The sequence below is a fragment of the Pinus tabuliformis genome, chromosome X (assembly GCF_031772625.1).
Source record: "Pinus tabuliformis cultivar Carrire ecotype Pingquan chromosome X, CPIR1, whole genome shotgun sequence".
Lineage (NCBI taxonomy): Eukaryota > Viridiplantae > Streptophyta > Pinopsida > Pinales > Pinaceae > Pinus > Pinus tabuliformis.
In genome coordinates this window covers 1,056,391,671-1,056,413,741 of record NC_142308.1, presented here as the reverse complement: position 1 = coordinate 1,056,413,741, position 22,071 = coordinate 1,056,391,671, and the positions used below count along the sequence as shown (strand labels likewise).

Here is a 22,071-nt window from a genome sequence, read left to right as displayed (position 1 = left end):
CCACAACTTCGCATAAAGTGATGTAGCAAATAAGCCTTAGTATAACGATATCCAAGCAACAATGTATGTGAAAAAATAGAGAGAAAGAATAGAATTAAATTGTACTTACATGTATAAGAATATATCCAACCATCCAAAATATTTCCATTCAAGAAGCTCCAAGACATGAGAAAATAATCCAAACATCAAAATTTATTCCATGCTCAAAAATTCATCCTTCAAGAAGGATAACAAAAATCTCTAAAGAGATACAAGTTCTAAATCCAAGTGATGGTGCTAAATTGAATCCTTGTCACTTCTATTTATACACCTCTAATGAGTTTGATTTAGAAAATTAGGCCTACATTAGCCCCTAAAATAAAATAATGTACAAAACAACTAACTTTTGGTGACAAGCCCACCAAACTAGCTCACAAACAAAAGAATAAACCTCTTAAGAGGTCGAATGATCAATAAGGCATGTCGTTGGGCCTTCTAAGAAGCCTCATGAAGTCCATAAGTGCCCTAATTATGAATAGTACTCCCAAAAGTAGTGTACATGGGGTTGTCCCCTTATTCTCCAAATAATAAATCTGTGGTGCTCCCAATGGGTGTGGGGGCACACAAGTAATCTCATGGGTCTCCAAGTAGGTTGAAGATGCGTACAAACCATCTGTGAGGGCTCAAATGATGGTGTAAGTGATTCCATATCAGCATACAAATCCTGGACCATCTTCCAAGTGCATCGTACAACTATGGGGCCGGTTGGGCATAGTGAACGAGGTGCATCTTCCTCATCCAATAACTGAATCTCGAGAAATCTCTGAACATCTCTGGGGATCCATGGAGTGTTGTATACTTATGTGGAGACACATGGATCTCTACACACACCCTACATGTGTCAATGTATCCCTCTAGAGGGTTAGGACCCTGTATAGGGAGACCAAAACCCAAAATGGAGACCATTTTCAATCCTTTATAAGATCCAATGCGTCCCTTAACCTTCCAGCACAACAAGACATTTAAAGTAATCGAGTTAAAAATCTCAAAAACCATGGAAAATAGGTGGGTACTTAATAATGGCATGCCCTTCCATAGTGGGCTTTGGCATCTGCTAATATTTCCAAGCTCAAAAGGGGGTTACCCAAGTACCCTATTAGGTGTTTTCTACCTTTAGGGGGGATCGTATGTCCAAGGTACATCCTTCAAATGGTGGTGGAATGTGATAAAGAGATGAATGGAATAAAGAATGAAAGGGGCAATCATGGGTCACATGTTGGGGTACAAGGGTGGCTAGTAAAAGCGAAGCCCACACTTGGGTATATAATGTATAGGAGGGAAAAATCATGGTGCATGAGGTGCCTTGGCCTTGATTTTTCCACCCTTCATTATATGCATTTTTCCTTTTATGATTTTTCTTTGATTAACTGCTCAGGGCTCAAAGCTAAGAGCATGATGTGTAAGGTATAGCAGTGGATACCCGCTTTAAGGTAGGGTGGTTCATTGCCCACCAAGGGTTGGGACTATCATGGGTTCCTGAATAATAAAGGAGGCTCATCTAGGGCCTATGGAACCAGGGTTATAGCCATGGGTATGTGATCTAATTTAGAATATTAGTTTGCAGTGCTAATATCTTCCTCAGATTATAAAAAAAATGTTTTCATTGTGCTTAAGGACTCATCAATTTTTCAAGTGAAATTAAGAGTTTTTAAGTTAATTTTATGAGAAATTTAACATAAATCGGAATCTGAACAGTAGCATAAACATGTACAGAACATCATCAAAAACACATTACAACAAGCACATGATAAAGGACTTCACCCTCCTGGGCTACGTCTTCTTGGTCCAGCTTCCAATGGCTTAAGCCTCTCTATTATGCTCAAAAGTGTAAAAAAATGTGTTTACAATGCTCAAATGCTTTTGAAACCTACTCCAATGAGTCCAAAATACTCAAAAATGTCTATCTAGCCTCTTTTGCAACCAATTTGGTGGAAAACTGAAGAAGTTATGAATTCTCCTAGTTCTCCCACTATTCATTCCACAAATTGCTCCAATCCTGACAGAAACCCACAATTTCGCTCATAAATCCACTAACCGAGCAAGAATTTTGCCGAGCGGTGGGCCTTAATCCATCACGACCGACTGTCTTATTGCAATTTGCAATCGGCGAAGTTCTACTGTCTTATGGACTATGAAGCAAGCGGCGGTATGTGATTGCAATTCGGCGGACCCGACGGGACATTAAACTGGAACTGATAATCCTCTTGCATCCGGGAGCTTATCGCATTTCACCATCAATGGAGAATCGGCGGCAATCATAAAGTGGGACTCTACACCGTGTCCCGATTTGTGATTGTGATATTGCATTGCAACCCGAGTATGTTGGGGGTCGATTATCTTCAATGCTTCCCTTCGCTGATGTGCGATTTCTATCGCATCACAACCTGATACCTATCGGGGGTCGATTTGTAAACCTCCCTGCCTGCCTTATCGCATTGCAACCCTTCCTTGCACAGGGGGCCAATTTTTAACTTCGACTTGCTTGAGATTGTGATTTGCAACATGCAGGGGGCAATGGTATCTTGCCACTTGGTGCCTCCTCATTCGCTGAAGGACCTTGCCACATCATCCAACCATGCCATGTAAACAAGTCAAATCTAAATTTTGACTTGCTCTAACTTCTGCATACGAGCTCAGATTTGAGTGTCGTTTGCACCGTTGGAATCAGAATGACGAGCTCTTCAATCTGAAGCTAAGTTTAACATAATTCTAACACTTTAATTTTTTAGCATAATTTTCAGCACCTAATCACTCCTCCCCACTGAAAACCTTTTGGGCCCAAAAAGGATCACTTTCAATTGTTGAGTAGGTGAGGGTACATTTCCCTGACCTTTCTAATCTCGATCCATTGATCACTAAATTAGAACTTGTGATCTCTATTATTCTTGTCATGTCTTTCTATGTACTTGCCTTTAACCTTTTCAAGTTGTTCTTACATTGTTTGATCTACCATTTGGAGTCATTCAATGAACTCTTTGGCCTTGTCCATGTTATTATCAGTAGCAACATCCTTCTTACCAAAATTATACAATAAAATTATGATGCAAATGGTAAACAAATTCCTCCACTTGATTCCTTTCACTCAAGCTTGAATATACATCTTGAAAGTATGTATTTTTCTGAACATAACTTTCATGTAAAACAAAATGATGTTTGAGGAAATTAGTTATACAAACTATAGGCCTAGAAAGTACATCAAAAAACTTGTCCTTATACCTTTTGATCGAGTGGAATAGTAGAATAAAACCCATCTAATGGAAGTGCCTTTGTCACTGCAACTTAAATACTTTATCATTGAAAAATTCTGAATGAAAAGAAATGGGCTTACCATATTGCATAAAGAATGCGCCATGGCATAGTCACATACAGCAACTTGTAACTTAAATTTCTGTCTCAAGTCTGGAAAAGCAAGTACGGGAGTTGTACTGATCTTTTGTTTTAAAGTATCAAATGCCTCTCATTGTTTGCCTCCCCACTGGAATACCTTTTGCACAACTGCCAACGAATTCAAATGAACTACAATATAAGAAAAATTAACAATATTTCTCCTCCAACATTGGGTTGCTCCCAAAAAACCTCTTATCCAAATGACTATCTTGACCATGCCTGTGTAAATTGCGAGCAGCGCAAAGTCATCTAAGGCTTCATGAGGATGTATGATTCCTTCACTTGTGTCTGTTGGAATGGGGTCAATACCACCACATACTGTTACGACTTCAATCTTGGAGATGTCTAGCTTCAATTCATCGTCTCCATGTCCTAGGAGACTGCCAAAAATCCTTTGAGAACTTGAATACGCTTGGAAGAAACAATTTCACATCTCAAGTACATCAAAGAAGTTTTATTCAACATATGCTTTCACATCTTCATAAACAAATGTAAGTTGACATACAACATCAAGTATTTTTTTCTCATACATGACATGTTCATAATGAAATTTTGTAAAAATGAAAATGTCATCCGAGTAGACTAGCATGTCTAGAAATGGCTTTAGCACATCTTTCTTCATATGCGTAAAAGTAGTAGGAGCATGGAAAACACCAAAAATCATAACAAGCCATTCAAACAAACATTGCCTAGTTTTAAATGTCTTCTTCCCTATATCTCCTTCAACGACTCTACTTTGATGAAAACCACTTCTTGGATCCCATTCAAGGAAATGCTTACCATTCTTTTTGGGCACCAATACAAGAGGCGCACAACACGATAAAGGAGTAGGCTGAATGATCCTTTTATTCAATAATCCCTGGATTTGCGTCTTAATTTCTGTGTTTTCCATCTATGACATCCTAAACATGCCAATGTTAGGAAGAAGACATTTTTGTTGCAACTGTATCTCAGGTTGGATTCCCCTCTTGGGAAGTAATCCCTTTGATTCCTGAAACATTTCATCAGATTGGTTAACAGTGTCAACCAAATCAGTTTTCAAATTCGAATCACAACCTTTAAAAGCTTCATAATCAATATCATTCTTGATCACGAGAAGCATAAAATTCTTACTTGAATTCACCAGTCTTTTCATCTACCCTGTATTAACAAGCAAAAGATTTGTTTTCTTGCTGTGAGCTCTCATAATATATTCTACTCCATTTTTGAATATGTGGTATTTGTTTTCATGTCGATGGAAGATAATTTTTCTGTCTTTAAGGTACGGTTGCCCAAAACCATGCCACAGATATCTATTGGTACAACGTCAAGCTCCACTCCATCTATGAAATTTGTAGTAATAGCGAATCTTAGTTTACACTTTCTAGTAACCTGCAATTGCACATTGCCACATACCCATCCAAGTGGATACGGTTTATGATGTGGAAAAGTTTCCAAATTTAAACCCTTGACAATGTTTTCTGAGATAAGATTGGCTTGAGAGTCGCTATAGCGTATCAGTCTTGTTATGTTTTGAGATCACCCTTATGAGAAACAATTCTATTCTCCTCTTTTCATTTGGAATTTCATTTTGCGAGTCTAAAGAACTAGTGCTAGCAATGGATTCTTTTCCTTTTAACCTCATGGATGTAATTTTAGTTTCATCACCCGAATCAAATCCCAAATCCTCCTCTTGAGAGATTGCAGATATCTTTTCTTTTCCTTTGTTGTTGAATTTCTTTGGTTTCATGTCGGGATGAAGCTTCCAACAATGAGCTTCATCGTGACCCTCTCTGGAACAATGTCTACATATCTTTTTCTCTCCTTCCTTTTTAATGGATGCATTTTTCTTTCCCTTGAAACCCTTTTCTTTCTCTTTACCCTTAAATAGATTTTTACTACTTTCTTCTGGGGTGTTTTTCCCTCTTGCCTCAAGATGAGTGGCTTGCACACACACATCATCTAGATTACTAGAATTAAACATTAAGATAGTATGCCTAAGGTAACTGTGTAAACTCCCTATGTACTTCAACAAAGTGTCATGTGACTATAAATCTACACCTGACATCAAAGACCTTTTTGAATCCTGTAATAGACCTCCAAATATTGAATCCAATTATCAAGCTTCTCTGCATTCACTTCACCATTATACATGGGCAACTCGAGTTTAACATTAAGTTTAAGAAAAGGTGATTTACCAGTTCCTTTTGAAGAATGATTATGAGTAAGGGTTGTATTAGTGGAAGAGGGTGAAGATGTTTTTGAAGAAGAAGATGGTGGAGAGGGTGGAGGTTTGTCTCCATTCCCATTACCTCATTTTCCATTACCTCCTCTTGAAGAGCCTTCTCCTTTGGGAGGTTTGGAGCTTTCTCCTTGCATCCTGTTATTCCACTCTTCATAGAGGACCTTCACCATCTCTGTCATATCAAAGAAATCCTTTATGAAGGTCTTCTCATCTTCTATCATGTTTGTAGGTTCTCCTTCATGAGACATGATCTCTGGAGTCTCAACTACAACTTGAGGTTGAACTAGTGTTGGAGATTGTGGCAACCTTGCTCTTATTCCCCTTAACCCAACTTCAGGGCTTCTAACCAACTTTCCTTCACCTCTTTTGAGTTTTAACCTTGTAAGCATGACATAAACTTGCAAACAATTAAATCCTTCTTTCGCTAAGCAAACCTAGTACTCTGGTACCAAATTGATCTGATTTAGAATATTAGTTTGCAGTGCTAAGATCTTCCTCGGATTATAAACAAAATGTTTTCATTGTGTTTAACGATTTATCAATTTTTGCAAGTGAAATGAAAATTTTTTATGTTAATTTTGTGAGCATTTTAACATAAATTAAAATTTGAACTGCAGCATAAACATGTACATAACATTATCAAAAACACATTACAACAAGCACATGATAAAAGAGTTCACCTGTAGTATACCTAGGGGGGGTAATATGGGGTACAAAGAGAGGTACCCAATGGAATAATAATAGGATGGGCAATAGTAATAAATAAAGTGGTTAACCGTATCATGTAAGGGACCACAAGTAGTTAGCAATAATGTAATAAGCCCATGGTATTAGATAGATGGTATTGACGGAACCATGGTATTGTATGTATGAGGCCTATATAGAGGCTAGAGACTCCACATTGAGGGATGTCAAGGAATTATTGTATGAACATGCATATGGCTTGTGGAGTGTTATCCTTCCTTAAAGAGTGAATGTATGGTGTTGCCCTACCTTAAGGGTTTGATATTAATAAAGAAGCATTTCTATCTATTCAAATCTTGTTATTTCTTAGGTTTATTTATATTATCTTATATTTTTGGATTAGATCTATAACAAGTGGTATCAGAGCACTTTCTTGGGAAAAAGTGGAAAAAAAAAAATATTATTATTTTTTGCAGGAACTTTTTGGGGCGGCGAGTTTGCAGATCAGATCTGTATGTTTTGGGGAAAAATCTGCAAAATCTAATTGCAGATCTCACTAGGTAAAAACGTAAAAGAGATTCTTTTTTTTCCATCACTTGAGTATGCGCCAAAAAAATATTGAGAGACTTCGGTCCTCACAGGACCTAGGCGAGTAAATGGGCTATTTCCAATATATCGTATTCTTTGTGAAAAAATACCCTATTTCAAAAAAAAAAATCGGCCGAATCGGAGTCCGGATGAAGGAGATATCGCTGATCTAAAAATCAGTGGTGTTGCAGACATTTTTTTGGGGCAGTGAGTTTGTGGCGTAGATCTGTAGGTTTTGGGGCAAAATCTGCAAAATATAATTGCAGATCTGGACTCTTTGTGAAAAAATACCCGATTTCAAAAAAAAATCAGCTGAATCGAAGTCCGGATGAAGGAGATATCGTTGATCTAAAAATCAGTGTTGTTGCAGATATTTTTTCGGGGCAACGAGTTTGCGGCGCAGATCTGTACGTTTTGTGGAAAAATCTGCAAAATCTAATTGCAAATATGGATTCTTTGTGAAAAATACCTGATTTCAAAAAAAAAAATCAATCGAATTGGAGTCCGGATGAGGGAGATATCGCCGATTTAAAATCAACTCTTTTTTCAGAATTTTTGGTGACGGCGGGAGAGTTGCAACGCGGATCTAAAATTTTAGTGCCTAGATCGAGATTTCTATCACATGGGAAGATGCAGAATGGTTGTTCCATTTCTGAAAACATGTCATAATAAGGATTCTGAGCAATATTGACGAAATTGTGGCCATTTCAAATTTTAGCCAAGTACATGAATTTTTTCCAAACCTTCATGGCTTCTAGCAAAGAATTTTTTACAGGGAATGATAAGGGTCCTACTATTGAAGAATTTATAGAATACCACAAATATCGATGCAAACAATTTTGGACAAGTCGTCTGCTATTTAATCTAAAAGATAAGGCTGCTAAATGGTGGGACTCACTTGACAATTCAGTGGAGTGACTTCCTCGTGAAAAACTAGAAGAACTTCTTTTAGAAAAATGGTCTCATGCTAAAAAACAAGATAAGGAGAAACATGTGGGGTTATTTCTTACCGGCATACCCTTATTACAGGTTCATGGATTGATTCAAAATAAGAAAATCATTGTGTCTATAAATCCTAGTTGCAAGCAAAATCTTATAAATGTCAATTTGGCAAAAAAATTGCAAGTTCCAGCAAAACACATTGAAAACACACAGGTCGATGATGAGGATGTTCAAGTTTATAAGGATTTGAAACTTTCTATGGATAAGTATGTGTTGCATGGTGATTTTTATACTTCAGATATGGATAACATGGATATTGTTTTGGGATATCCTTGGATGGAATCTATGGGTACTGTCAATATTAATGTGCAGAAGAAATTCCAAAATATCTTGTATAAAAAGAATAAAATTACATTGCAGGATATTTCCATTAAGACCCAAGCAGAGACAGAAGCACAAAGCTCTAATGACACTTACACATCAGATGATGAGCCTTTGATGATCGACAATCAAACACAAACAGAGGCTAAAGCAGAAAAAGTTACAAGTGCTGATACATCAGATGAGGGCTCAGTGATTGAAGTAATATTGGAAGATAAGACACCACAACAGGGACCACAACATGCACCAGATAATAGTCAGGCTCCAGTAAGGGGTGAATTAAAGAAAAAGACACCGTGGGTTAAAACTTCAACATATCATCACCTACATCACCCCGCCAGAAAACAACCAACAAGATGGCAACCAATTAGCCACAAGGAGAACAACCCCCGCATGACAGATAGAGAGGAGTGAAGATGCACCTACTACACATCAATACAGAAGAGTTGCCAAGGTCAACTTCCATCTCAAGCGAGCGAGGCACCAGCGAGATCAAGGGTTCACCTTTCTCTTGGATGGCTAGATGCATGTGCATGGTACCAGTGGACTACTATTTTGAGTAGATCTTATTATTTGTGTTCTTCCCATGTTTCGAGGACAAAACATGTTAAGGGGGGTGGAATGTAGTATACCTAGGGAGGATAATATGGGGTACAAAGGGAGGTACCTAATGGAATAATAATGGGATGGGCAATAGTAATAAATAAGGTGGTTAACCCGTATCATGTAAGGAACCACAAGTAGTTAGCAATAATGTAATAAGACCATGGTATTAGATAGATGGTATTGATGGAACCATGGTAATAACCCATGGTATGTATGTATGAGGCCTATATAGAGGCTAAAGACTCCACATTGAGGGATGTCAAGGAATTATTGTATGAACAGGCATATGGCTTGTGGAGTGTTCTCCTTCCTTAAGGAGTGAATGTATGGTGTTGCCCTACCTTAAGAGTTTGATATTAATAAAGAAGCATTTCTATCTATTCAAATCTTGTTATTTCTTGGGTTTATTTATATTGTCTTATATTTTTGGATCAGATCTATAACAAGTGGTATCAGAGCTATAACATCACCCCTCCTAGGCTACGTCTCCTTGGTCCAGCTTCCAATGGCTTGGGCCTCTCTACTATGCTCAAAATTGTAAAAATTGATGTTTACAATGCTCAAATGCTTCTAAAACCTACTCCAATGAGTCCATAATACTAAAAAATGGCTATCTAGCCTCTTTTTGCAACCAATTTGGTGGAAAGCTGAAGAAGTTATGACTTCTCCTAGTTCTCCCCACTATTCGTTCCACAAATTTCTCCAATCCCAACAGAAACCCACAATTTTGCTCCAAAATCCGCTTACTGAGCGAGAATTTTGTTGAGCGGTGGGCCTTAATCTATCGGCACCGACTGTCTTATCGCAAATCGCAATTGGCGAAGTTCTGCGGTCTTATGGACTATGAACCAAGCGGCGATATGCGATTGCAATTCGACAGACCCGACGGGACATTAAACTAGAACTGATAATCCTCTCACATCCGGGAGCTTATCACATTTCACCATCAACAGAGAATTGACAGCAATCATAAAGTGGGACTTTGCATTGTGTCCCGATCTGCGATTGTGATATCGCATCGCACCCCGCGTATATTGGGGGCCTATTATCTTCAATGCTTCCCTTCGCCGATGTGCGATTGCGATCGCATCGCAACCCGATACCTGTCGAGGACCGATTCTATAAACCTCCCTGCCTACCTTATCGCATCACAACCCTTCCCTGCACGGGGGCTGATTTTTAACGCTGACCTTCCTGCGATTGCGATTTGCAACATGCAGGGGCCAATGGAATCTTGCCACTTGGCGCCTCCTCATTCGTTGAAGGACCTTACCACATCATCCAATCTTGCCATGTAAGCAAGTCAAATCTAAACTTTGACTTGCTCTAACTTCTACATACGAGCTCGGATTTGAGTGCCATTCGCACCATTGGAATCAGACTCACGAGCTCTTCAATCTGAATCTAAATTTAACAAAATTATAACACTTTTATTTTTTAGCATAATTTTGAGCATATAATCAATATGGGATAGAGCTCATGCATTGGCTTTTGCCCACGTGCTAAATATGTTTATCTCGACCATCTTTTGCATATTGTGGTACATTTTCTTGTTGAATGTGGCCAATTATGCTTTTACTTTTTATTTTAGTTGCATCAAACTTGGGGCATCGTTTCAAGCCCGACCCAAGGTGTGGGCAAGCTGAAGGGGAGGCTAACCCTATGTGAACCCATTAGAGAAATGTGGACCCAAGTGGGAAATATGATGGATGGGGTTATAATAAACGGAAGGGGAGTGATATATGTCGATGGGGAAGTGGGACCACGCAACCATGATCGAGGTTTCCCATGTAGTACCACCCTAAAACCCATTGGTCAGTAAAGGAGATCCCATGGGACTAAGATGCAAGGGTAACGTCCAAAAGAGATCTAGGGGACATAAGCCCAAACCTAGCTCACTCTTTCTGTTGAATTCCCCCATTAATCCATGCCCAAAAGTATCCATGATAAGCAAACTACAATACTCAATTACCAAATGAGAAGGCTACCTTTAGGTTCGGGAGGCCCACCTTCAAACATATGATCATGACAGATGGGTGAGGGACCACATGGTTGGCTCAGGTGGTGGAGAAATGGCACAACGAGTTAGTTGGTGGCTGCAAGGGGTTGTTGGCTGTCTGCTAAGGACCATCCTGGAGAAAATTTTCTACTGAGGATATCCTATGAGTTATTTGCAATTCAACATCAAACTTGGAATATTAGAGAAAATCTCTCGCCATGTATTAGTAGCTCATAGCTTTGAAAGAGAAAGCTAAGGATGGCCATTATGGAGATACTTTTGTCTAAAGAATTCGGAAAAGAAAACGTAGAGGTAACAGGATTAAAACAAACCCACGAAGTCATGTAGTACAAATCAACAAACCATCATCGAAGATGTACAATACTCGAATATCTGCGGTAAAGACAAAGGACATGATTGATAGCTAAATTACCTCTTCTAAAAGAAATTGTAGGTGGTACTCCATGGCATGGAACTAGACCAATTCCAATTGCAATCCTCTTCTTGTCTCTAAGAGCAAGAGAAAGATACTTTTCTCATAATCTAGATCTCATCCTTTTAGGACACAAGTGCCTATAGAAACATCCTGCTTAATCTTTTCTTCAAGCTCCTCTCAAAGTAGGGACTTGTTGCCTGCAGCGTCACTTGTTTCTTCATGAAAGAGAATTGAGAGCAACGCATTTCCAAAAGAAGGGACCTAAAGAGTATGTTAAAATGCCTAATATAGAGTACCCATCACCACAATGAAATATGAAAAAAGCATCCACACAAGGAAATCCAAATGGATAGTATGGTGGAATCATAACTTAATAACAAAAAAATTTATATGGTTATTATGGTCACTTGATTAGATGGTTGAATATATATATATATATATATATATATATATATATATATATATTATGTAAATTATTTGTTAAGGTTTTACAAATGGAGTATTTTTTATTATTTTTAATATTATTGAAGTTGAAATAAAAGATAATTTCAACCTTTTCTATGTATCAACAACTCCAAAATTAATATTTTTATGTGTAATTTTTTGTCTTTTAATTTCCTTCCTTCCATTGAAATAGCTAATCTTGGGGAATACCTCTACCTCTAAAGTAGAATAAGTATAATGATTAATTAATGAAATTATCACTACCTTTTCCTGGGACGATTGAGTGGTTGGCACAATGGGATATTATCCTATACTTAAGATTGAGTGGTTGGAACAGTGGAATGTTATCCTCTCCACCCAATTTACTATGGTCTAATACAACTCAAGGAGTAAGCTCCCCCACCCTCATGGAATCCTCTCCACCCAATTTGGCCCTATCTGATAAGGCTCAAGGAGTAGGTTCACCCACCCTCGTGGAGTCTAGCTCTTGCTGAGTCATAAATTCCTAATATATCTAGCTTAGGGTCATTGGATATACTCTTGGTGTTATAGTGGTAGCCGCTAGGTTTGACCTTGGGCCTCACCCAGATTACTCCAACGAGTTATTGATTCACCATGGTACACAATTGGTGTTATAGTGTTAGTTGCTAGGTTTGTTCTAATGAAACTCTTCCTTCCTATAATTAAAAGTTAGTGTAATTCATTCTTGTCTCATCGCTTTTGTAAGGCGCATAATGTTATCTTGCCTTCCTATTTCGATTCCTGCTTCTTCATCAATAAAAGCTCCAAAAATATGTATATGATTTGTTAGCAAAGAAACATGACAAATTATAAAGATTTTATTTTACCAATAGGAAAGTGTGATAAACTTAATTTTGAAAGTTAGAAATACCTATAACAAAGAAATAGTCAAATCCTTTCTTTTATTATCATTATCCAATTTTAAAGTCACAGCCAAGCCAGACACCAAATTGGTGTATGAGACCCCCTTGTTTGTGGGACAAGGGACCCACCTCTGCGCAACGATTCGACTGCTAAGTCTACAAAGGCGTACATAATCTACCCCCCTCCAGTTTTGAACTTGTGACCTCTTATGAATAAATAAATGCTCTTAACCATTAGGCCCACTCAAGTTGTATCTTAACCACAAATCTATCAATAAATACCACCATAGATTCATCTTAACCACAAATCTATTAAGTATTGAGAGGAATCCAATCTCTTTTTAAGTATAAGCCTCTTTTAGAATGCAAAAAAAGTTCACACTTCTAAAAAATTGATCCCTCTTCACATTTAAAAAATTTGTAAATAAATTGAATTTATACTAAATATATCAATATCTTATATCATATTAAAAATGTTTTAATAATATATTTTTTTTATCATATTTATTAATTATTATTATAAAATTTACTATTATTTTATAAATTGATATGTATCAATATATATTATTAATGTATTTTTTTTATCATATTCATTGAATATTTTGTAATAATTACAATTATGTTTATTATTGTTGGCTTATTATAATAATAATTAATATTATGCTTATTAATTATTAAAAATTCTATTAGGGTTTTGACTTTTACACTTTGGTAATGAAATTAAAGTACACTATTAATGGCAAAGAGGCATATTCTACAACCCTGTATAAGAGGATGTGTAAGTTTGTCCATTTGTCTATGCCTCTTTAAAATAAAATTAAAAATTATGTTCTAAATAGAAAAATAATGTCGACTATAATTTTAAAAAAAATGTCTAAATCAAATGTTTAAATCTTATATTTTTCAAAAATATTTCAACAAGAGATATAAATAAACTACTTGAAAATCTACGTTAACTAATTTATGTCGATATCAACTTCATATATATCTATATATAGAAGAAGAAAAAAATTAAGTTCTATGGTTAATATTTTTATTTGATTTTATATTATTCTATTTATCATTCAAAAAATCACCTTAAATAATGAAAAATAACATATTATATTTTGCACTCTAAAAAAATTAAACTTAGAGAAATTTGATTTCTGTCACCTCATGTTAAATCTGATATTATCTCATGTTAAATCTGATATTAAATCTATACTTAAGTCTGATTAATAAATCCTAAAATTATCAATTTAAAAATTAATTAGACTTTACTCTTAAATGATTAAACAATCAATTACTACTAAATTATTTTGAAGTTTTGGTTTTGAATCTTAAAGAGACATTATCACGTTTTGGTATTCCGTCTTTGTGTTGAAAATATGGGTACGAGAACAAGGTGAGGTGATGAAGAACTGAATATAAATATGTTGTTCAGTCTTATATGCAAAAATCTATTTAATTAATATACTAACTACTAATTTACACATCATAAATGTTTATGTGCTTCATATATAAAGATGTGTAATAATATTAGATTAAAACAGGGTGCCCATCACCTAGGTAATTTTCAATGGCACTAATTTGGACTGTTTCAATTTCACAAGTGCTCAAAACTTCATCTTCCTAAAATGCTATCTCAACTTATGAGTAGACCGTAATGTTGAATGGGAAAACCATTTACTCAATTCAAGTTTCAATTTCACTGGTACTCAAAACTAAAACTACTCCTATGAAGTTCCTATCTGAAATTTTATGGGAACTAAATTTCATATAAACCAATTAATCTAAACTTCATGATTACATATGTACTTCATATATATAAAGAAGTGTGTGACAATATTTCTTCCACTCAACTCCTATGAAGTTTGAACTTCAACCCTAATGCAAACTTCAACTCACATAAACTAATTAATCTACTTCTCTTGAATATATTTGTACTTCATGTGTATAGAGATGTGTGACAATATTTCTTCCAAAAACTAAATGCCACATAAACTTACTAATCTACCCCTCTTGAATATATATGTACTTCATGTATATAAAGAACTTAGTGAGCATCACTAGGGCAATTTCCAGTGGCATTGATATGGACTGTGTTCTTCACCAGTGCTCAGAACTTCATCTCCCAAAAATTCTCTCTCAACTTATGAGCAGGGCCTAATGTTGAATGGAAAAACCATTTACTCAATTCAAGTTTCAATGTCATTGAATTGTTGAATGGAAAAACCATTTACTCAATTCAAGTTTCAATGGCATTGAATTGTTGAATGGAAAAACCATTTACTCAATTCAAGTTTCAATGACATTGAATTGTTGAATGCAAAAACCATTTACTCAATCCAAGTTTCAATGGCATTGAATTTCACCACTGCTCAGAGCTTCATCTCCCAAAAATTCTCTCAACTAATGAGCAGGGCCTAATGTTGAATGGAAAAACCATTTACTTAATTCAAGTTTCAATGGCATTGATCTGGACTACTTCAATTTCACTAGTCCTCATAATTTCATCTCCCAAAAAATCTCTCTCAACTTATGAGCAGGGCCTAATGTTGAATGGAAAAGCCATTTACTCAATTCAAGTTTCAATTTTAGGAGTGCTCAGAACTACTCCCATGAAGTTTGAATCTGAAACTCGATGGGAATTAAAACCCACGTAAACCAACTAATCTAAACCTCATGAATATATATGTACTTCATGTATATAGAAATCTGTACCAATATTTCTTCCACTCAACTCCTATAAAGTTTGAACTTGAACCCTGATGCTAACTAAATCCCACATAAACCCACTAATCTACACCTCTTGATTCCTGAATATATACGTACTTAATGTGTAATATCACGATTTTTTAAGTGAGATTAAATTGACTATTTTTTTCATTTGAAAAAAATGGCGTTCTTAATTTTTATATTTTTTATAATTTTTTTGTTTTATGTTTTATGTTTTATTTTTCTAATTTTTTTAATTTTGTCAATTTTTACAAATTTTATCCCCACTTTTATGGATTTTTCTTTCTTAGACCCTTGTGGATTGTAATTTTTATATCTTTTACAATTTTTTAATTTTATTTTTTTATTTTCCCAGTGTTAACCTATTTTTATAAATTTTTTATTTTATTTTAATTTTGGACCCTTGCCAATTTAATCCATTACCGCAACATTGAGAACATTGATAGAAATGAGTGACAATATTTCTTGAATTGTAAAGCACCTCTAAGCACACGCCAAAAATAAAAATGATTGAGTTCAAAGTTTTCTTTGAATATTTAAATTCCCTATGTTCATGAGTTTTTTACGAATTTTATCCCCACTTTTATGAATTTTTCTTTCTTAGACCCTTGTGGATTGTAATTTTTATATCTTTTCCAATTTTTTATTTTATTTTTTTATTTTCCCAGTTTTAACATATTTTTATAAATTTTTTATTTTATTTTAATTTTGGACCCTTGCCAATTTAATCTATTAACGCAACATTGATAACATTGATAGAAATGAGTGACAATATTTCTTGAATTATAAAAATGATTGAGTTCAAAGTTTTCTTTGAATATTTAAATTCCCTATTTTCATAAGTTTTTTACGAATTTTATCCCCACTTTTATGAATTTTTCTTTCTTAGACCCTTGTGGATTGTAATTTTTGTATTTTTTCCAATTTTTTTTATTTTATTTTTTTTTTATTTTCCCAGTTTTAACCTATTTTTATAAATTTTTTATTTTATTTAATTTTGGACCCTTGCCAATTTAATCCATTAACGCAACATTGATAACATTGATAGAAATAAGTGATAATATTTCTTGAATTGTAAAGCAGCTCTAAACACACGCCAAAAAGCCAAAAATAAAAATGATTGAGTTCAAAGTTTTCTTTGAATATTTAAATTCCCTATTTTCATGAGTTTTTTTTTTTTTAAGACCCTTGCCGATTTAATCCGTTAAAGCAACATTGATAGAAGTGAGTGACGAAAATATTTCTTGAATTGTAAAGCACCTCTAAACACACACCAAAAATAAAGCACCTCTAAACACACCAAAAATAAAAATGATTGAGTTCAAAGTTTCAATCATATTTTTCGTTGATTTAAAAGGGTTAAATGGTTGAATTGAGAAGTTATCAAAGATGGGCCTTGTGACCAACAAAGTCATAAGTCATTGTTGTGACACTGCACCACAAAATCATAAGTAACACAACAAAGACACAACAAAGTCATACATCATTGTTGTGACACTGCACAAGAATATCTGCAAGAAAGTAGGTTTTAACATTCCATAAACAATATTTGTAGGTCATCCCATTTCTTACCAGCGAACAATTTCAATATATTAAAATAACATGGTCAGAAAACACAAAGAAAATTTTTAATACATACAAGGAGAATCCACCATCGTGTGCTTTTGAATCTATGGACATTACACCATCAGGTACTCCTGAATATATGGATTATGGGCAAGCATTCTCGACTGCACAACCTTTGCACAGTTCCCGACACATTTGAGGTTGCTTATCACCTTCAGATACTTCTGTTTCTTTACAGAACATTTGAGGTTGCTTGTCACCTTCAGATGCTTCTTTTTCTGTACAGACTATTCCATGTATAATAAACTTTACATCATTCTGTACATACTATTCCATGTATAATAAACTTTACATCATTCACATGGATGACATATATTGAAGTAACAGCTTACCCTTAAATACATGAACAGTGTACTTTGAGAAAAGCATGATGAAATTATTCCCAAACTTGGAAAACCAAGTTCAATCTTCAAGCCACTCCAAACTAAAGATCTCTTGAACCTCATCAATGGTGAGGTTATGAAGGGTAGATGCTTTGATGGACGACCATGCTTCACGCTGCTTGTCGCTATCAGATATGACTACACGTTTTAAAGATCTTGGTATTACTGTAGGGACTTCATTGAATACTGAACACTCCCTCATGTCCAACGATTCTAACTTTGATAGCTGATCAAATTCAGTGGGAAGGTCCTGCAAACTTCTGCAATGTGAAATATCTAAATATTCTAGTTGGCCAAGTTTGCAAATGGAAGATGGCAGCCTCGACAGGCTTGGACAGGCAGACAATCTCAGCACCCGAAGTGACTTTAACCATCCCATATCATCAGGTAAGTTTTGGATAAAATGACAATTAGTAACGGACAACCTCTGGAGGGAAGTTAAATTGCATAGTTTGACTGGCAATTCCCCCAAATCACTGCAGTGATCGAAATTAATTTCCATAATGTTTGGAAAGTTAAAGGGCTCAAGTTCCATATCCATTAGAGTGTTATTCCCAAGGCCCTCACATAAGCACACGGACAACTTTTCCAACTTCTCACAGGACCTACAGTTCTCATACAGCGGAGAAGTAATAATCACCTTATGAAGAAACAGAGACCTAATTTGAACAGGTGAAGAAAATCTTGGCAGCCCACTAATATTTGCACGCATGGAACTGTAATTGTATACTATAAGAACTTTCAGTTTTGGCGTCCTATGTAAAAATGTTGGAAGACAGTATTGATTTGCGGAAAAGAATAACGCCAAAGCTTCCACCTCAGGAAAATCAATTTGACTCCAATCTTGTTCTTGCATTGCACCTACAAGGGTCCCAGAAAGATAAAACTCAATGTATGATGCTGATCAAAATGCTTATCAAACACCTTAGTAAACTTGGAAAATTAGTAAAGTGAATTCATAATTATTCAATGTTTCGTATGGAAAGGGAAAGAAAGCAGGTTTCATGAGCAGACATACCTGTGTAAATTGAAACAAACTGAGTGCGAGATGCCTGATCTTTGAGAGTAGTTAACCATTCTGTGGGAATTTTATCCTCTTTGGAAGGCATGAAGAGCCTCTTAGGAGTGATAATGTTATCCTGGCTTGCCAGGTACAAGGCTAAATCCCGCATTACATCATGTTGAGAAAAGCAGAGCTCAGCAGCACAGCTGAAATTGATGGCCCCACTCCTAACCCATTAAAACCTTGTGTTAACCAAACCAATCATGGTATCTCAAAAGCCCCCTTTTATCTCTAGTTTGATACTAACATATATATTTATCTTACTCTCCTGATTCTCTTTCTAAAAATAAATCTTGTACACAATTTAGATTATAAACTTAGATTATGTTTATAAGCCTCAAGTTTTCTGGGATGTTCATGATTTATCGAAGGATGCCAAAGCCCAAAAGCAGAATAATTAAAGTTAAGAAGCATACATGAAGAGGCCGAAGCAATAATCAAAACAAATTCATACGCAGCAGTTGAAGTAAACAGGTTCCATAGTACATACCCTGGATAGCCCGTGAGATTCAGGAGATTTCGACTTGCAAGTTCTAGCAAGACGTCCAAAGCATCTGTCCATTCCATCTGGCGAACATATACCCAAATGTCTAATAATGTTTCCACGCTGAACTTTCTACCTTTGGGAAAAGCCCCCAAATCCAAAAAGCACTGTTTATGTTTACCATCAAGCACATCTATACTCGTTTCCAAGCGTTTAAGAAGACTCTCCTTGTGATATTCTGATATAGATTCTGATTTTGAAAGTTTTCTCTGAGCATTGCTCCAAATTGGCCTAGGCTTACCGCGCAATGAGCTTCCAATGACCTTGAGGGCAAGTGGTAAGCCCTTACACTCTGCTGCAACCTATAACTATAATGTTAGTTAAACTGTGCTAGTTGTCTGCATAAATCATGACTTTAAAACACTTGCTGGAGCTACATTAAAGGCATTTATCTTTAGGTCGTAAATTTGGGTATTGATTGCAAAATTGGCATTTAGGTAAAAGATGAGTAAGATGGAGAAAACGTTAAGGCATATGAGATAATGGAGAGTATGTATAATTCATACCTGTCTAACCAGAACCTCATTTTCTGTTGTCGGAATCGAATTCTTATCAAAGGCCCAGAAGCAGAAAAGAGACAGGGCATTAGCATCCTCCAACAGAGGCATCTTATACAAACGAGTACTACCTGTAATTCTAATGGTGGAATCTTGTCTGGTTGTGATAATTGTCTTGTATCCTTTTGCTTCAAACAACAGGTATTCCAGAGTTGATGTCGACCAGACATCATCCAAAACCACCAAAGTCGGCCGATATATTCTTAACCTAAGTTTTTTCTGCAATTGGTCATGTGCGTCCTCTATGCTCTGGAATTCAGGCACTCGGCCACCAATTATCTTCTCCCACATCGTCTCTAAGAGGCCTTTTACATTTGGATTAGATCGTTTCACTGGAACGAGAACTATATTGCTGAAAGATTGGAAAGAGAATAAACATTACAAACTAAGGCCATGACAACATAATATGGATGTCTGGATAACAGATTTAGGAAGACTGGAAATGTGGTTACCTTTGACTAGGTTATCTTTGCAAAGGGCTGATGCCAGGGTGCTTTTGCCGCTCCCACCCATCCCTGTTATTCCAAGGCGATCAACGTCATCCTGCAATATAATTTGTTTGACGGCATTGATACAAGTCTCTAACCCAACTACAAAATCTGACATATCCGGGACTTCCTGGAAGGTGGAGCTGACGGGCTGTTCAGCGATTTTAGCCGCCTCGAATTGTTTGCGAAGATCATTGACGGCTGCACTTAGATTCTCCAAACGACCGGCAATTTTGGGCGAACCTTGAATTTCAATCAAATCTTTGATTTTCTCCTGAAACTCTTGAACCCTCTTTCCATATTGCCACTTTCTGTATACATTACAGACGTGTAAATTGTCTCCTTCGTCCACAAGGCTTAAGCCATCTTGCAGGACAGCTTCCAATTCTCTGAACTGGCTGTATCTTGATGAATCTGAATTGGAAATAACCTCGACGTCATCAATGTCGCGCTTTAACGACTGAAGCTTGTTCTTCAGCTCTTTGCCTCCTGTTTTGCTGGAATAAATGACCTGAAATACTCCTACCAACCCTGTCAACCCTGTCAGAAGGAAATCCATGCCCTGTTCCGGAATTGATACTACCAGATGAATTATTAGATGGATATCCTCACGACTATTTATATTGTGTCCCTTGACGAGCAAGTAACCGGGAAGGTACAGGAAACTTGCCTTTTATACCCACAGCAATTTTTTTTCATAAATGGACACATTTTATGAATGTTGGAGTCCTCTTCTTTTCATAAATGGAGACATTTTATGAGCGTTGGAGTCCTCTGTCAGAAGGAACTCAACCAGTGGATTACAACTCATAGTAATTAATTGACCTAAAGATTTGTAGATGATCAATGTGGTGGATAATAATAAAAATAATAATAAGGTGGTGGTAAATTCATGAGTTGTTTATAATGCGATTTTTTGGAGATTTTGGTGACGGAAGAAATTGAAGTTAAATCTTGATTTGTTGCAGTTAAAATGGTTTTTTAACTGCATATTTGGATTCACCACCCTGGAAAACCCCTGGGACCTTTTCATTGTGCAGAAACTAACTATTAAACTTGCGATTCCAATAAATTCCTGCAAAATTTCGACCAAAAAAACCGACCAGAAAAACTTTCAAAAAATCACGTTATAAACAACTGCCCATTGAATCAGCGCATTAAAACTCATATTAGCTATTTGACCTAAAATTAATGAGGCATTTGAAGTGGATTAATGTAGTGGAAGTAGACGTCACCAGCGGTAATGCACTGGGAAAATAATAATAATAAATTGGTAGACTTAACAACAGGCAATGCACCGCAAAAATAATGAAAGGTTCATAACTAATAATGCTAATGTAAATTGACTTTGAATTTGGCAGATGTGGGTATAATGATGAATCAATATTGCAAGGTGTACGTGGTTTTTTTTTTTTTAATTCAAGTGAACTGCGCGGATTTATGAGAAAGGAGAGATAAAATAATTGTATTTATATTTAATTAATGATTATACGATAGGTCAAAAGGATTATTGAGTATAATGATGTCTATAAAATATTGGAAAATTAAAAAGTCTTTTATATAAAAATATAATACATGAATATAAAATGTACAATGCAAGAACATAAAAAATACAATATATGAAATGCTTTGATAAAGAGCTTATTTTTCTTAACATCCCATATAATATGACGAAAAAAATCAAACTCATCTCTCCTAACATCCCATACTCACTGAAGAGAGCTGACATCCCATACTCACTAAAAAGCACTGAGAAAAATTCCACAAAATAATTAGTCCGTATTTGTCCACCATCATTGTCTTTATTGTAACTCTTAGTTAATGTTTTTACTACGATTTCTATTCACTTTTCTCTTTTACATGTTTTTTTCTTTTTTCTGAATAGTTTGTATTTTGTTAATTTTATTTTTATTTTTTTTTAAATTATAAGTTAAAATAGTAAAAGTTGGTTTGTATTTTGTTAATTTTATTTTTATTTTTTTTAAACTATAGCTTAAAAACATTAAAAATGGGTTGAAATTAAGATTTAAGTGGTATGATTTTTATAATTAATTTTTTTAATTATAAAATAAATATGT

General features: G+C 35.6%; 2 protein-coding genes across 2 annotated transcripts; both read right to left on the bottom strand.

Moving 5' to 3' along the window:
• Positions 1-17,181: 17,181 nt before the first annotated feature.
• Positions 17,182-19,883, bottom strand: LOC149143457 (putative disease resistance protein At4g33300). Its single transcript, XM_089449045.1, has 4 exons — positions 19,455-19,883; positions 18,895-19,250; positions 18,360-18,571; positions 17,182-18,202 (listed from the first exon to the last, which is right to left on the bottom strand). The coding sequence occupies exons 1-4, from the start codon at positions 19,794-19,796 to the stop codon at positions 17,361-17,363; spliced, it is 1,752 nt and encodes a 583-aa protein (XP_089305171.1). The 5' UTR covers positions 19,797-19,883; the 3' UTR covers positions 17,182-17,360.
• On the bottom strand, positions 19,869-20,810 carry HR2 (homolog of RPW8 2). The gene has a single exon (XM_089449046.1). It carries the CDS (start codon positions 20,550-20,552, stop codon positions 19,884-19,886), a length of 669 nt encoding a protein of 222 aa, XP_089305172.1. The 5' UTR covers positions 20,553-20,810; the 3' UTR covers positions 19,869-19,883.
• Between the last annotated feature and the right edge of the window lie 1,261 nt (positions 20,811-22,071).